This window comes from Rhizomucor pusillus, assembly GCF_041956525.1.
Source record: "Rhizomucor pusillus strain CBS 183.67 unplaced genomic scaffold VTP01scaffold_1, whole genome shotgun sequence".
Lineage (NCBI taxonomy): Eukaryota > Fungi > Mucoromycota > Mucoromycetes > Mucorales > Lichtheimiaceae > Rhizomucor > Rhizomucor pusillus.
In genome coordinates this window covers 861,330-878,003 of record NW_027192143.1, presented here as the reverse complement: position 1 = coordinate 878,003, position 16,674 = coordinate 861,330, and the positions used below count along the sequence as shown (strand labels likewise).

General features: G+C 44.4%; 5 protein-coding genes across 5 annotated transcripts; 3 read left to right on the top strand and 2 right to left on the bottom strand.

The window, feature by feature from the left end:
- Positions 1-22: 22 nt before the first annotated feature.
- Positions 23-2,020, bottom strand: VTP01DRAFT_382 (uncharacterized protein; the record flags this gene model as incomplete). The annotated part of the gene is made up of 12 exons (XM_069382433.1): positions 23-113; positions 166-278; positions 335-468; positions 537-628; positions 686-754; positions 819-906; positions 968-1,067; positions 1,127-1,510; positions 1,568-1,628; positions 1,689-1,767; positions 1,827-1,905; positions 1,982-2,020. The coding sequence occupies 12 exons, from the start codon at positions 2,018-2,020 to the stop codon at positions 23-25; spliced, it is 1,329 nt and encodes a 442-aa protein (XP_069244802.1).
- Positions 2,021-2,284: 264 nt separating this feature from the next.
- VTP01DRAFT_381 (uncharacterized protein) lies at positions 2,285-6,889 on the top strand (the record flags this gene model as incomplete). Its single annotated transcript, XM_069382422.1, has 10 exons — positions 2,285-2,563; positions 2,623-2,653; positions 2,713-5,330; positions 5,393-5,619; positions 5,678-5,802; positions 5,869-6,086; positions 6,158-6,288; positions 6,356-6,565; positions 6,627-6,795; positions 6,854-6,889. The coding sequence occupies 10 exons, from the start codon at positions 2,285-2,287 to the stop codon at positions 6,887-6,889; spliced, it is 4,044 nt and encodes a 1,347-aa protein (XP_069244801.1).
- A 318-nt stretch (positions 6,890-7,207) lies between these two features.
- On the top strand, positions 7,208-8,380 carry VTP01DRAFT_380 (uncharacterized protein; the record flags this gene model as incomplete). The annotated part of the gene is made up of 1 exon (XM_069382411.1): positions 7,208-8,380. The coding sequence occupies one exon, from the start codon at positions 7,208-7,210 to the stop codon at positions 8,378-8,380; it is 1,173 nt and encodes a 390-aa protein (XP_069244800.1).
- Positions 8,381-8,851: 471 nt separating this feature from the next.
- Positions 8,852-10,682, bottom strand: VTP01DRAFT_379 (uncharacterized protein; the record flags this gene model as incomplete). Its single annotated transcript, XM_069382399.1, has 4 exons — positions 8,852-9,111; positions 9,187-10,180; positions 10,247-10,417; positions 10,488-10,682. The coding sequence occupies 4 exons, from the start codon at positions 10,680-10,682 to the stop codon at positions 8,852-8,854; spliced, it is 1,620 nt and encodes a 539-aa protein (XP_069244799.1).
- Positions 10,683-16,080: 5,398 nt separating this feature from the next.
- VTP01DRAFT_378 (uncharacterized protein) lies at positions 16,081-16,667 on the top strand (the record flags this gene model as incomplete). The annotated part of the gene is made up of 2 exons (XM_069382388.1): positions 16,081-16,420; positions 16,501-16,667. Coding segments are annotated over 2 exons (507 nt in total), but the record flags the coding sequence as incomplete, so codon positions are not given.
- Positions 16,668-16,674: the final 7 nt, after the last annotated feature.

Here is a 16,674-nt window from a genome sequence, read left to right as displayed (position 1 = left end):
CAAAAGATATATTGCCGTTCCATCATGTTGCTTTGCTAACGACTGTGCTACATAATCGGGATACGCTGCTCGACCATTTGTCCATGGCTTCGTGTTTCCGAGCATCCGTGGATCTATAGTTGATTTAGACGTATGAATCAAGAACATATCATGAGATTTCCATACCTCTGCTGCAGCTCCAGTCTTTGATTTACTTGATCAATTTGACCAGAAATTTTCTCGTCGAGAATTAATGCAACAAGCAATTCCTCCACTTCTTCTGTTGCAATGTTCAGTTTCTGCAATTTGCCAAAGTCAGTTGCTGGATCGCGTTTATCAAACATGTTCTACCTACTTTAGCAATAAAAGGAATCTCGATACGGGTGTACGGCTTGATGAGCTTCACTAGCACTTGTGTTCGTATGTTTCTTAATACATCATCGATATACGCCCGGATGAAAGGATCAGCCATGATTGCTTGGTGATTCACTTTACAAATATTTAATCAATTGCATATTCACGATCCACCGGACACGATTCACTGGACTTTCACTTACCTTTCAGTATGTGTTCAAATTCCTGAATTTCATTCTTTTCAAAAGCGCTGACAAGGTTCGTCATAGCTATGATTTCCTTGTCATTCTTGTATCTAGATTGGAAAGATCTTGTTAGACTCGTTTAAAATGCAGGAATACTAGCTACTAACGGTTTTGTCTCCTGCGATTCAAAGGGATTTACAGGCAATTCGGTCAGCATGGTTGCAAGAACAAGATATCTAAATCCAGATGCACGCAGTCAGCTCTGCAGCGTTAAGTTGATTTTTTGGAAAAAAATCATACTTTAATACTTGTAAGCGTTGAGGACTGCCAGCTTCGTCGTAGTTTTTAAAGGACTCGAAAAAATCAGTGTATGCGAGCTCCCATTGCTCTAATATACATCGTACATATTAATATCCATGAACAGCACCATATTTCGAATGATCTCTTACTTTCTCGCATATGCATTTTGCCACCACATTCTCGAATGACACCCATGATTCTCGGATGTGGTATAGCTGATTTGACACTCAGACATTGTTGATATAATTCCTACGAGCAACATGTCTCTTAAGAATGCAATATCAAGATCACTGCCTTTCTTCGCGTACCTTGAGCTTTTTGTTATTTTTTGTTTCCGTGTACATTTGAATCTCGAGTGCCAACACTTCCAATAAATGTGTGCCTTTTCTTTGATAATCTGTGCCTTCATCACCCTCACAAGTCTTGCGAAGTTCTTTGAGTATGGAGCTCAATCGATTGAATTCTTTCCGATCCAAATATAGTTTCGCCAGCTTCAGATTTGTCTTTACCCAGAGACGTTCGTTTTTCGTTTCAGCCAAATAGTCCAAAGTGACTTGATAGAACGTCTCGACGAACGCCATGTTGTCTGATGTTGATACATAGTCAAGAATATTGTTAATGCTCTTCTCGCTGTAGTTTCGGGTAACTGCAGATTTGGTGTATAAAAGTAGCTGTTTGTAATAGTTTAGTGTCTAAACCAGTAGAGATGTTAGAGGGATGCATGAATTTTGTTAGATAACGTCACCCACATCGTCGTGTTTGTTGGAATAAAAGGAAATCTTTGCCATCTGCTTCAAAGCTTTGAAGCCCCTTTAGAATTCTCATGTTAATCAAACTTGAATTGTTTGTAAGCTTGTATCCATTCTTCACCAGTCTCCCTTTTCATGCTCGGCGTCGACTACACCCTGAAAGTCCGAGATCGCGCCCTCAGGATCGTCTTCTTTTCGAGCTATGCTCATTTGATAAATGTCAGTACAAGGAAACCCCCACAGTCCTGCGCATTCACACCCTTCGCACTATAGTATCTGTTCTCGAGGTCGGCATCGGGCTCTTCGTCCTCGTCGTCCTCGTACTCAAAGTCGTAGTCCTGCAGACAAACGCATAAGAGTTGTCCTGACGCGTCTTTTGGAACTCGTGTGAGAACGTAATGGTGTCAAGAATACCTGTTCATCATCCTCAAGCATAAAGTCGTCGTCGCTCATATTTGTTCAGTTTTCTTACGGCCACTTTAAGAAAGGCAAAGGAAGGAGTGAAAGAGTAAAAGAAACAGAGAACTGGGTTTCAGTCACAAAGGCAGGCTCAGCAAGTGGTAAAGCGCAACTCTTTTTGTCAAAGAAAACCTCAATTCGGCCGACGTCGATCATATAACGAAGAGTCTTGAATAACAAGGTAGAAGCTACGACTGGAAAGCAAATGGCTTCCTATATTCTTCTCATGAGTCAGCATCACAGGACAACACGTTCGTAATGCCCACTGCAACGAATATAGCTGGGACTTCAGACACGAACAACGAAGATGCCCGCAGCACAAGCAGCACTCTCGTAAACGGCGAGCATTCGAGAAATGAAAATGAAAGTAATCGGGTTAACGACAATGGACAACAAATATCAACAAACGCTGCACGCCATGGCTTCGATATTTTAACTGAAGACGAAGAGACTATAAGCTTTCTGCATTACTCAGAAAAGCGTCATGATACAAACGCAAAGCCGAATCCATCGATAAGAAACGTTCCCTTAGAATGGGTAAGAATCCTCAAAGATTATACCTTTATGAATTAGCTTTATTCATCGACTCGCTCTAGCGCCTGCGTGAAAGGGTCAAGACTGTTTCAGGTTAGAGACATGGCAAAATGACTGTCAGTCCAATTATGGTATTGCTCACAAATCTGTAGGTCTTCTTCTCGTGTGTCTTAACATAGGAACAGATCCACCGGACATAGTCAAAACTAACCCATGTGCGAAACTGGAGTGTTGGATCGATCCATTTGTACTGGCGCCGCAAAAATCTCTTGATGCCATCGGAAAGAATCTCAGCGCACAGTATGAGAGCATTAATGTACGAACCAGATTCAAGACGTCCCTAGATCCATCAGTGGAGGAAACGAAAAAGCTATGCTGCCAGATGCGACGAAATGCTAAAGAAGAACGGATTTTATTTCATTACAATGGTCACGGTGTACCAAAGCCAACAGCGAGCGGCGAAATTTGGGTCTTTAATCGCAACTATACGCAGTATATACCAGTTTCTCTTTTCGATCTCCAATCATGGCTCGGTTCTCCAGTAATATTTGTATGGGATTGCTCGTCAGCAGGGAATATTGTCAATGCATTCAATCGATTTGCCGAACAACGTGACGCAGAAGCATTGGCAACCCAACAGCAACAAGCAGCTCTTCCGTCTTCAGCTTGGCGCGATTGTATACAACTCGCAGCATGCGGTCCAAATGAAACTTTACCGATGAACCCAGATTTACCAGCAGACGTTTTCACCGCTTGTCTCACGACTCCCATCGAGATGTCACTTCGATGGGTAGTCATGCGCAACCCACTATTGACGAGCAACATTACCATGGATATGGTGCTTAGGCTGCCTGGACGAACATCAGAGCGACGTACACCACTGGGAGAGCTCAACTGGATATTTACAGCAGTTACAGACACTATTGCATGGTGTGTTCTTCAAGATCAACCTGAACTATTTAAGAGACTATTTAGACAAGACTTGATGGTGGCATCCATGTTCAGAAACTTTTTACTTGCCGCACGGATAATGCGATCTTACCAATGCACACCCATGTCTACACCTAAGCTACCGGATACGCACGACCATCCAATGTGGCAGGCATGGGATCTCGCTGTGGATATGTGTCTGTTTCAATTACCGGCTTTGTTAGCGGCAGAAGAAGGCGGTCCTCCATATCAATACCAGTCGAGCACCTTTTTTGCAGAGCAGTTAACAGCCTTTGAAGTATGGCTAAGCGAGGGCGCCGTTAACAATCCAAAAATACCAGAGCAGCTGCCTATCGTTTTACAAGTTCTGCTCAGTCAAGTACACCGTCTTCGAGCATTGATTTTGCTAAGCAGATTTTTGGATCTTGGACCTTGGGCTGTCAATGCAGCTCTTTCTGTCGGCATCTTCCCTTACGTCTTGAAACTTTTACAGAGTCCTGCGGCAGAACTCAAACCTGTGCTTGTGTTTATATGGGCTCGGATCTTGGCTGTGGATCGATCATGTCAGAATGATCTTCTGAAGGATCATGGTTATGCGTACTTCATCAACATCCTAACACCAAACGATGCCATGTTGAGTATTCCGCATGTTTCAGAACATCGAGCAATGAGCGCGTTCATCCTATCTGTATTCTGTACCAACTTCAAGTTAGGCCAGCATGCATGTATACATGGTAACAACAACGTGATATCAGCTTGCTTAGCCCATGTCAAGGATCCGGACCCGCTTCTGCGGCAATTTGTATGTCTGTGCCTTGGACAAGTGTGGATGAACAATGCAGAGGCCAAGGCAATAGCGATAGCTGAGAACGGACACGAAAAATTATGCGCGATGTTAACAGACAGCATACCGGAAGTCCGTGCGTCTGCCATGTATGCTCTCGGCACATTCTTCAGTGATCCAAACAAGACGGAGCAAATTGTGAATATTGAGCATAACATTGCCATATCAGCATTGGTAGCCATGTCGGATGGATCACCCGTAGTCAGGAGAGAATTTGTTATCGCACTGTCTTATCTCGTTCATCAAGCTGGTCCTCAAAAGTTCATGGCGGCAGCAAACCAAACAATCGAGGAGGAGCAGAGCCAGCGATCCAGTTTCCCGGACGAACGCGGTGGTAAAATGGCAAGAAACCGCATGACAGAGTGGAGAATGTCATCTGTGGAAGGACATCCTTTCTCCTCCACGAGCTACGATAGTGTTTACGCTGTTATATGGAAGGCGTTGTTAAATCTGTCGGTCGACCCGCACCCCGATGTCGCCAAGACTGCATCTACCGTAGTCGACCATATTAATCTTATGCTGCTAAGCTCACCTACAATGGATGAATATGCCTCATCTTTTGTACGGGAATCCATACAGCAAAATGCAGCAGAACGCCAGGCATTCAATATGGACCGATCTCATTCTTTCCAGACTTACGATGAACGGGCAGCTGCAGCTGCGTCCGGAAATGCCCCCGGATCACTGCGAAGACCAACAAAACTAACACGTTCAGTATCATTTGCATCGACGCTTCGCACCTTTTACAACTTTGGCAATGCTTCTCTTAGCTCAGTGTCTACGGGCGACAATCAGAACGCTGCAGCTAATTCCATTCAAGAAAACAGCCGGGTAACTGGTTTGCCATACTATCATACTACGCAACGCCAACGCAATGCATCCCCGAAAAACAGCATGAAAACCGGAGACAAGTCAACTTCATCAAAAGGTGTGCTCCCACTTGTTTCAAAATTCTATGACTGGAGCTGTGAATATTTTACTGAGCCTCAGATGCGGGTAAGTATATCCAAAATCATAGAATGCTCGTTAGAGTGCCCCGTTTGCTAAACCTTTTGTAGGCTGCTGAGGCTGAAGAACCGGGTAGCGTCGTATATACCCAACGTAAATGGCGCAGGACACGAAATGAAAGGATATTAAAAGAATCTCAAACTACCAAGGGACCGGCAGGCACCGGTCGCTGGGACGAGCAGATTGTCTCCATCCATAACGAGACCGAAGCAACAAAACTTTTATTCCACCAATACGAACCTCATTTGGTCGCTGCGGATGCCTTCAATTACCTGGTGTAAGTACTTGAACTTGGGCGTAAATTGCAACGGTGCTAACTTACTCTCGTTTTATAGAGTTTGGGATTGGAAAGCAAATATGCCACTTAGTGTTATAGAAAACCATAACCCACAATACAGCCGGATTACGGACATGAAATTCATCAATGAAGAAGATGTAGCCTTGTTGCTCACGGCATCAGGTAATGTTCTCTTATTTTATTTAAAACGGCTTAGAACTATATGCACATGCTAAGTACCTACTGCAGATGATGGAGCTATCCGATTATACAAGAACTATGATGGATCGGATGGAGAGGACGCCGTCCTTGTCAGTGCTTGGAGAGCCATGAAAGACATGGAGAAGAGCAACATCCGACACAGCGGTCTAGTCTGCGACTGGCATCAAGGAAGAGGAACCCTATTTACTGGAGGCGATGCACGAGTTATCAAAGTGTGGGATGCGCACCAGGAAATGCCAATCATGGTAAAAGACTGCTTAGAGGAAGAATACATAAGCACATTCTGGATAGCTAATCATTTTGTCCACGTACGTAGGATATCGCCACTCAATCGACTGGATGTGTCACAAGTCTGACGAGCGATCAAGTTAGCGGCAACATCGTGATTGCCGGTTTCGGCGATGGTTTTATTGGTGTATATGATCGTCGTCACAAGCCATCCGCGGCGTAAGTGTCTATTGCTAGGGCGGCGCAACAGAGACCGATGAATATTGATCTGTTTATACTCTTATAGATTGGTACAACGATGGGAGGATCACAAAGCGTGGGTAACAGGTGTTCATCTGCAAAGGGATGGAAACCGCGAGCTTGTATCGGGCAGCTTCAGCGGTGATATCAAGATCTGGGACATCCGAGAACCAGCTCCCTTACATACCATTGAAGCTCACACACATGCCGATATGACAGCTATAGCAGTGCACGACCACAGTCCAGTAATAGCCAGGTTAGCTAGAATAAGCTTGTTTGAGGTGTCCTATGACTGTGTGTAACCGCATATTTTCTAGCGCCGGAGATGACCATGTTATCAAGATATGGAATGTCAATGGGTCACGACTTTCAACAATTCGGCCATCTTCTGGATTCTTGGGTCAAAAGAATGCATTTACGCGCTCACTGGCGTTCCATCCAAACTTGATGGTCATGGCAGCCAGCGGCGATGATGGCTATATCACGGTAAGAGCTTGCATGAATTTAATAGAGTTGCAGTTTACTAATCTATGCTTTCTGTCAGCTGTATCGTTCTAATTCAACTCCCTTGCATGTTTGAGGCATTCACTATCATACTTATGATACCTATACCAATCGATTAATACAATAAAGTCAGACGTGTTTATATATACGCTTTATTCTTATAGCCGGTTACGATCATCGATTCTAGTCTCATATAGGAACGATATCTTACGCCATTTTGCAACAAACAAGCACAATGGTCTGTGGTCGGAGAGAAATTTAATGTCAATTCTGCCGATGCCGAGCAATACACCTTATCTCTTCAATCCTTCAAACCCGGTTCGATAGTCCTGGTTCTTTTTTATCATTTTCCTTCTTCCTTTGACCGCGCGTTGAATTTATCACAGAATTTGCCATGATACTTTCAAAGATTATGCCGGATTTTGTGACCGACTCGGCAAATGTTTTGATGGAGGAAGCATGCGCTTTGCATGCATGTGCAGAAAGGCTATTGACAGCGTCCTCGGCAGCGCGGCGAGGTTACGAGCAAGCGATCGAGCTCATGCTACAAACTTTGCGGCAGAATGGCAAGATCATTGTGACAGGCGTGGGTAAATCAGGCAAAATAAGCGAAAAGATCGTTGCCACCATGCTCTCGACCGGAACACCTGCAACATTTCTTCACCCTGTCGAGGCAATGCACGGCGACTTGGGTGTAGTCGACGACAAGGATGTTGTGCTAGCGCTGTCATTCTCAGGCAACACAGAGGAGCTTATGCGAATTGTTCCTAGTCTGAATCACCGTGGTGTACCTATTATCGGTCTCGGTGGCAACGACAAGTCTCAGCTAGCAAAATGCAGCGCAGCATGGATTGACGGGTTTGTCGCACAGGAGGCATCTGATATTCCAGCGCCCACTAGCTCCACGACTCTTGCTTTGGCATTGGGCGATGCTATTGCACTGACGCTTGCAAAGTATCGTTCTTTTACAAGAAATGACTTTGCACTGAACCATCCAGGAGGGTCTCTGGGAAGACGTTTGCTCCTAAAAATCAAGGATTGTATGATACCGGCATCAAAAGTAGCAACGGTGACGGAATCGGCATCGCTGGATAGAGTTATATTGGAAATGACACGGCATCCAAAAGGCGGAGGAGTCATTGTACTGCGACAAGATAATACAACCGCAGCAGAAGCAGCCGACGTTGCAGGCCAACAACCTATCGATGGATTACTCACACCGCCCTCATCATCTGCATCATCCGAGCAAGGCTCAGCAAGCGCGATCGTCGTTAACGACGATGAAGAGAATTTATCCGGAAGAGTAGTGGGCGTAATTACGCACGAGAATATCCATCGCATCCTAAAAACCGCTGCGCGGGAGACGATTTTTGACATTACAGCTTCGAACATCATGACTCGGAATCCTGTTGTCTGCTCCGTTGAAGACCTTGCCACCGATGCTATGAACACAATGGTCCCCAAGGATAGCTCAAAAGACACTGAATTACCGTTACTTCCTGTCGTGGACGAGAATCGGATATGGCGCGGCGTTGTCACGCTCAAAGACCTACAAGAACTCTTTTGAAATGGCTATGTTATTTTCCCTTTGCCTGATAGTTATTGACTTCTCGTATTTATATACACAAGATTCGTTACGATTCCCCCCTCTCTCTCTCTCGTCTCCCTACAACCGTTTTGCATGACCTGTCCATTACATCCATAGAGTGCTTTTTGCTATTACCAGGATCTATGACTTTTGAAATACAATATTTCTATACCAATTGTAAACCATTTTGCTCCGCAATGGTATAAACGTTCGTGCATAAAGAAAATAATGCAAAGTTGTGTGACAACGCGTTTCAAATATGTGTCCAGCACAAGTTTATCACTTTATATAAATTGGACGTAGAGATATGTATATATACAAATCGGACAAAAGAGAGGAGACGTAGGAGTGCGTTTGGTGGTTGCCAAACCGAAAAACAAAAGAGAAAAGATTATGGTTGGCAGGCAATGTATGAATAATATCTAATAATTAGACGTATGAGGAATACAGTTATACGGCTTCACCTGCCTTGAGGCCAGGGATATTCTTTTGAGAGATTTCATGCTGAACTTTGTTCATGAGTTCAGCATCGCGAAGAGCAGAGGAGCCACCAAAGATTTCGTCCATTTCTTCGAGGGAACGGCCCTTGGTTTCGGGTACGAGGAACCAGACAAAGAAGAAGGAGATGAAACAGAAGCAAGCAAAGAAGATGTAGGTACCGTAGGTAATGTTGCCCAACATGGGAGGAGTAATCTGGGCAATAATGAAGTCTAAAGAACAAGAACAAATGTTTGGTGAGTGAACAATGATCATGATACTAGTTCGGCAGATTAGCAAAAACTTACTGCACATCCAGTTGGCAGAGGTGCTGATAGACATGGCCTTGGCACGCACACGAAGAGGAAAGATTTCTGATCCATAGACCCAACCAATGGGACCCCAGGAGTAGGCAAAGTTGGCAATGAAGATGTAGACAAAGGCAACGCAAACCCAGCCTTCAGCTGTGTGATTAGGCCAATCGTGCTGGAACAAGGCGACAATGATAGCGATAATGACCATGCAAACGGTCATAATGGCGGAAGCGGTCATAAGCATAGGCTTTCGGCCAAACTTGTCGAGGAAGAGGACGGTTGGGATGGTCATGACAAAGTTGATGATACCAACGACACCGGTTGCAAGAAGGGAAACTGTGGTGCCAGTGAGACCGACAGACTGGAAGATCTTGGGAGCATAGTAGATCAGAGCGTTGACACCGACGAACTGCTGGAAGAACATGATAGCACAAGCAAGGAAAAGACGAAGGAGCATTCCCTTGCGGAAGAGATCCACGTATCCCATGACGTTCATCATGACTTTGCCCTTGGTGCCTTGGTTGACGTATTGTGGGTACATGTCAGCTTGTACCTGACGTTCGAACTCGACGCTAGCCTTGATTTCACGCCATTCTTCCATAACAAGAGGATGGTCGATAGGTAAACGGCGCAACTTTCCAATGACCTTCAGAGCCTCATCTTCGCGATCGACACTCATGAGCCAACGAGGAGAGAAGGGGAAGAAGAGGATACCGAAACCAAGGACAAGACCGATAGCGATCTGCAAGCAGAAGGGAACACGCCATTGGGCTTCGTTGGGGATGTATTGGGTGCCAAAGTCGATCCAGAAAGAGATCAAGATACCCAAAGTGACAGCCAATTGCTGAAGAGAGACAAGGGAGCCACGGAATTCAGGAGGGGCAATTTCGGATTGATAGAGAGGAACAAGCATACTGAGGGCACCGACTGCCATACCGGTGACAAAACGGCCACCATAGAGATAGTTAATAGTTTGAGCGCCACCTTGCTGCAAAAATGCAAAAATGGTTAAACAGCGATCCAAAATAGAATTGCGCCAACAAGGAAAACTTACGATAGAGCTACCGAGAAGGAAGATGACACAGAAAAGCACAATAGAGTATTTACGGGAGATACGATCAGCAAAGTAACCGACGATCCATGAGCCAGCCCAAGCACCGAGTTCAAGAATGGAGACAACAAATCCGTTTTGGACATCATTCATGGGGAATTTTGCGGTAAAAGTCTGTATATCGACAAATTTTCCATAAATATCGCGCAAGTAACTTATGATTGTGCCTTTTTAATATATTTACCTCCATTTCCTGGATACCGGAGATGACACCTTGGTCGTAACCAAAGAGGAGACCACCAAGAGATGCAAACAGAGCAACGGCAAAAACATAGGGGTTCCTGATAAGATTGGTAAGGCCATTGACTGTTTCCCGTTGAACAAGGACCGGCCGATCTTCAAAGTGCTGTTGAGATGATTCGTGCTTTATACTCTCCATTTTTATATTATAGAAAGGTAAAGAAAAAAAGAAAAAGGAGGAGAAGAGTGTAAACAAGTGTGGTTCGCTCAAAAAGTTCTAGTCCTTTTTATATCTGTTCGGATGCAGCTGCGATGATGTGAGGAGGTGGGGGGACCGTTTAAGGCAACGCCACTCACCTTTCAGCTGGGTCCCTCCGTCATGAGCGGGGAGGAACCAGGTGGGGTTGTTCAAACCCAGCAATCGGACGACTTGCCTTTTACAGCTTCCCATCAAAAAGAATCGCCGGCTAAATCAAGTAAAACTGTTTTCCCGAAATTTTGTAGGACCTGAAATGTAGGAAGTTTTCGAAACAGGAACAGGGCAGGAAACCGTCTGTAAGCTACATATGCTGCTTACGTTACATGTTTAATGAACTGCTATGCTAAATACTACAAAGTACCGCAAATAGACGCAAATGGCGATGTGTTAAATCAATATTGTTTCAAGGTGCTGAAAACATTACTTAATCGTTGGTCCCAGTTCTGCAAGTTTCTATTGGAGGGACCCAGGATAATTCCAAAAAGGGACATTTTGAAAAACTAGAACCCTTCCGAGGAACAACGGGACCGGGCTGAATCAGGCGGGAACGGAAAGACGACCCTGAGCCGACATGACCAAAAATATCGTCATGGGTGAGCTAAGCTAGATATCTGAGAGCATCATACATGTATGAGTCAGATAAGAGAGGTTAAGCCAAGAAGTGTAACAAGTCAATAGCTTGGATGTGCGGGGGTGGGGTTTGCCCCACTCGGTAATGGAGATGTGGAGTGGCCGGATGATTTTTAAGGTTAAGCGCAAAATAGCATCCAATCTGTCCCCGCTCATTATCCGTACGACACTCAGACCAAGCGAAAGTGTAATCCTGGTGAATTACATCTATTACCACCGCTCGAGATGCCAGCGGATGGCTTTTGACGCCTACAATGTCTATCACCGCCGTTATATCCTTCTATATACAAATCATGACAAAAACAGGTATGAGTGTGTAACTGAAACCGGCGGGTGTTGCCAAGAGGAGAGACATAGATGTCCCAACCAATCAAAACTGAAACTGTGACGTAGGTGGGAAACTGGACATTGCTGCACCCGCAAACACTTTCCAACTCGTGAAGATGCAACTTAGCTCATGGAGCTTATTTAACGAGCTAAAACCAAGATAGGGTATGCTGATAAGTCTTGCTTGGGAAATCTGAAACAATCGCCAGGGCAGTAGTGCCGTCATTTGGGGTTTTTATCCTTCTCTCGGTTCGGTTGACCTGCAAAGTTAAGCTGGGAAAAAGGAAAATTTGGGAAATCGATCTGTACTCTCTCGTGGCAATTTGTGGACGATCCGTGCGACAGGAGTTCTATAAAGGCTTCACGGTGACAGATCGCGAGAAGGGAATTTGCTACATGTAGCTACTGCGAACACATACAAGTCTTGAAGGTATACGAGTCCTGAACCAAAGTTCACTTCCATTGAGTCTTTGTCAGCTGCAGCTGGGATAACCATGTGCTACCAAAAAAATTCTCGGATGCCTCGTGGTCATGTTCCTAAGCATCCCCCCATCTCCCCGTTCCGCCATCCCGCTACAGTATCAAGATGGATGCCTTTGAGAACGCAATATGCTCGTGAGTGCCACCCTGAGATCGTTCCTAGATATCCAATGACGACAATTCAGAACATAGGCGAGCGTACACATGGTACTTCGGGCATGACAAGGCACAACTTTTTAAAGCTGTTTATTGAGGAATTTCTAAGCGCATCAGCTTTGCTATGCATTTGCCATTGCATCTTAAGAACTGAACACTTTTGAAGAACAAGAGTTCTCGTATTCTCATAGAAGAACGTTATGAAGGTCAGATAGTATGGCAAACAAGCATCCTTCTGCTGCGCGGCAGAACAAATGGGCACTCGTCAACAAAAGCTAAAATGAAAAGGCTTTTGGAAAATGATGATCAGAATTCATTTACCTATCATTTCCATAAAGCTTTAGACCTCTTTATCAACGAGACCAACTTTATATGCTTCTCAGCCTGATATTGTATTTACGCATGTCCAGGCGAGGAGTCCAGTCAAGTCTTGATTACGTGGACTGCATCCACAAGCATTTGTACTCCAGACAGGCGCCAAATGGACTTTGTGCTTATCGTGGTCCAAACAGCCCGTACATATACGGTTATAAGCATAACGGTGGCGCCAAATCGTATCTCACAGCTTCCTATGTGTGGATAGTAAGCCGACTGAATTTGTATAGGAAGCACTTGTCCTTGAAATGGAAAATTTGACTCTACAGGACGATCTGGAGCGAAGACGGGGACAACCGCTAGCAGCATGAGAGGTATCTGGGCATGATATATAATGTTATCCTTAATAAACGAACTGTATACTGTGCTCTTTCCAGCAGTGTTCGAGAAGCAGTAGTATTAGTTTCGTTCATGTGCTAACATCGTCCTGGAAACTGCTTGGATGTAATTACATGCAAAGTTGCAAACCACTTTTGCATTCTCAGACTTCTATCTCAATCTGCTGTTGCATCTGCAGAACTTCTGATACGTGTATCCACTGACAACAATTTTCCTGGGAAAGCTCTATACTTAATTGTCCTCAGATCTTCTTACTGCATACATTTACCACCCAAAATGATGTCTATTGGCACCGCGTGATGCCTGGTCGCTTCATCTATACATTTCTTTGTGTCCACTTCAATGGCATGCAAGCCCAAATCAGAAACACTTCTTGTATCGCGAAAGGCCTGTTTTGGCAAGATATTGGCAATTCCTCCAAAAGGCATCCTAACTGTATATATACCCAGCAGGCATCTTCAAACCAGAATGACTCTCATATGCAGAAGCCACATATTGCAGCTTTCGTTTCACACGCGCATTGTTAGATGACTTTCAATCACACACATTACATCCACTGGTAGTTATGACTGGAAGCTATCACGGAAGACATGGTGTCTAAAGAATAAGTCTCACATGTATTCCCATTCTGATAGACCTTTCCATTGCTGGATAAACTGAGAACATATATTTCTCTTCTTGCAGAAACAAGAACTACAATGTTGTAAGGATATGTACGTGATTTCTTCGGTTCTTTCCTTTTGCTATATCATCATGAACCGTTGGTTGCGATATTAGGTGTAACAGGTCCGCCCCAAGCGGTGTAGACTGGACCAGCCATCGCTATCCGCCTTCCAATGACTCCTCGGTAGAAAGAAGTGAATATGCCGAAATGGTAATACCATTCCCAATCCAGTTTGAAGACTTTGGCGGTGAACTTAACCTCCCATGATAAGTTTATCAACTGCAAAATACAATCAGTATCCATCTGACAAATGAAGGATCAAATTGCCTCAGGTGAAACTAACCGATCATTTTGCAAAATGTCCCGGTATTTCGTCTCGACTAAAGCACATCGGCTGTTCCAAAGTTCTAAGCCAAGTAATCCGCACTCCGTCCACTGTCGCTAAAGCGTCCTTATCAGCAAAATCAACAAGCGCAATGCGTATCCATTCCTCTATACTTGCCTTGGCAGAGGAGCTCATCTGCGAACGAGCCAATACTTGTTTATGTAAATATCCGGCTCAGTAATGGAATGTCTTCTCGCCTCTCGTTGCGCGTTCAGAAGAGCTGGGAAGCTGCGTATGTGACATATATAATAAGCATCACCGATAGTGAAAAAAAAACAATAGATTTATCTTGCTTCTTTCGCTCAGAAAGACAGAAATTGATCCATGCAACAAGGCAGTGTCAATCTTCCAACCACGTCCCCCACCTAGGGTGGAGGAGGCTATTGTCAAGGCCCTGGGATGGCCCCCAAGCTGCGAAGATGACCCGGCTCCGTCTCTCGCCTTACAAGGTCCCACGGAAAGAGAAAGGTATTGTCAAGAAGGCACATGGCCTCCCCCAAGCCGGTCCATGGAGTGTGGATTGTAAAGAATGCTCTGGGGCACGACACGCTCATTTGCCCATCGTGATTGCGGAATTTCAAATGTCTACTACAGGTTTTTCAAAAATTGTTGGCGCATTAATCCACAATGTGGATTTGCACATTTATCAATCTATTTTATAACAAAGAATCCCAAGAAAATGGTTAGATCGGCAACGCAAAAGAGATCTTTTGCTTCATCGTACTCCAATAGATGGAACTATTTATTCACATTTGGGACATTTTGCTGACGGCATTGCTGACTGTATGGTATCCTAATACCTTTATGAAAGAAACACGTGACAACTTATCCAATCATAATGATATTAAAACAACAATACAAAAGTAACAACCATGTTTTAAAATCCTGAAAAGTCTAGAAAAGCCGGTACCATCTGACTACAGAGATGAGAATTATGTATGCAAATGTTCACGTTTTCAACCATACAACCTTATTGCATTACGAAGACCACCATACTTAATTGTTGTATGCATCGGTATCTCCTTGCAAAAGAAGAGACCTAGGCAAAGTATACAGCTGTTATTCATTGACGATAGGACGCATGACAAATGATAATTTCATACATATGATATCACGAGAAGAGAAGTGATAAATAGATTGGCATTCATATTTTCTTTCTGTGTTCCTTCATCCATGTAGTGAGCTAATTCTTCAAGTTCTCTACGGCGAGTACATGTGTATTTTTTGATGGTCACTGGAAACAATCATTATGACTTAACTGTTTCTGGCAGGCACCATGAAGTCTTATCTTTCTCATTCAATATTTGCAAGAACAGTTTCTACATGCTGAACAGGAAGCCTTTGTCTACGTAAGACTCAGGAAGAGAGTTTTGGCCTGAAACGACACCTTGCACCTTTGAGTCCTTTGCGCCCTTTGCATTATTGTTTAAACCTTTGAGTTCTTTGCATTATTTAAACCTTTGAGTTCTTTGCGCCCTTTGCGCCCTTTCCGTCCTTTGCGCCCTTTGCGTCCTTTGCGTCCTTTGAGTCCTTTGCATTATTCTTTGAACCTTTGCGTCCTTTGCATTATTGTTTAAACCTTTGAGTTCTTTGCATTATTTAAACCTTGAGTTCTTTGCGCCCTTTGCGCCCTTTGCGCCCTTTGCGTCCTTTCCGTATCATCTGCCGCACCCCTCACTGACCGCACCAACATCAACCATCCACGACGTTCCTACGATGATGCAGTGATCCACGCCTGTCATCATCGAAATGAGGAAACCAACAAAGATCAATACAAGACATTGTACATCGTTGACTCTTTGGATCTTCGACCTTTTTCAATTTTCAATGACAATGGACACGAAGAGAACGCGCTCGCACATGAACACGTTGTCAACCGAATCACATCCAATCATCCATCCATCGGCCCAATCGTGCCTACAAAACGTCGCTTTGAAGATGCATTCGACAACAACGGTTTGTGCATCAAGTGCATCCCAAACATGGTCACTAGCCTCGAGAATTTGTTTGCTGCCTCGCCATATTCCAAGATCCTCGTGCAACGCCATTATGTTCCACTCGCAGACGATGTTTGGGCATTACTGAACAAGGATTGGGAATTTTATCCTCAAGCGAAATATTTTTCAGCAATGGTCCTTGCCGGTGCGATCCTTGTCAATACAAGCAACAAACAGGCAGTCATGGTCAACACAGTTGAAATGTATGGCAGAACAAAAACCGTTGACCGGCACCGTGAAACATTTGGCAAACTTAAAACGGCACCCACACAACATCATTACCTCCTCCCATCAAAATCCCGCATCCTGACGTTTGGCCCACCTTGTATGAAAAGCGTGATGGGCAAAAGTTGGTTATTGGAACCCAAATTTCGAATGCATTGGTCACGTCAAGTATCCGCTTAGACGAAAAGCATGATCCGTCCGTTGGTGGCACGACTGTGCATTTCCAGCTCTCGACTATCAAAGATTCGTTGGCATGCAAAATTTTTCTCGACACGGAATCAATGAACGCCGGTTTAGCCATGATCAACGACCCTTCGGCAAGTAGCGTTTCTGACACCGTTATGCTTGTTCCCT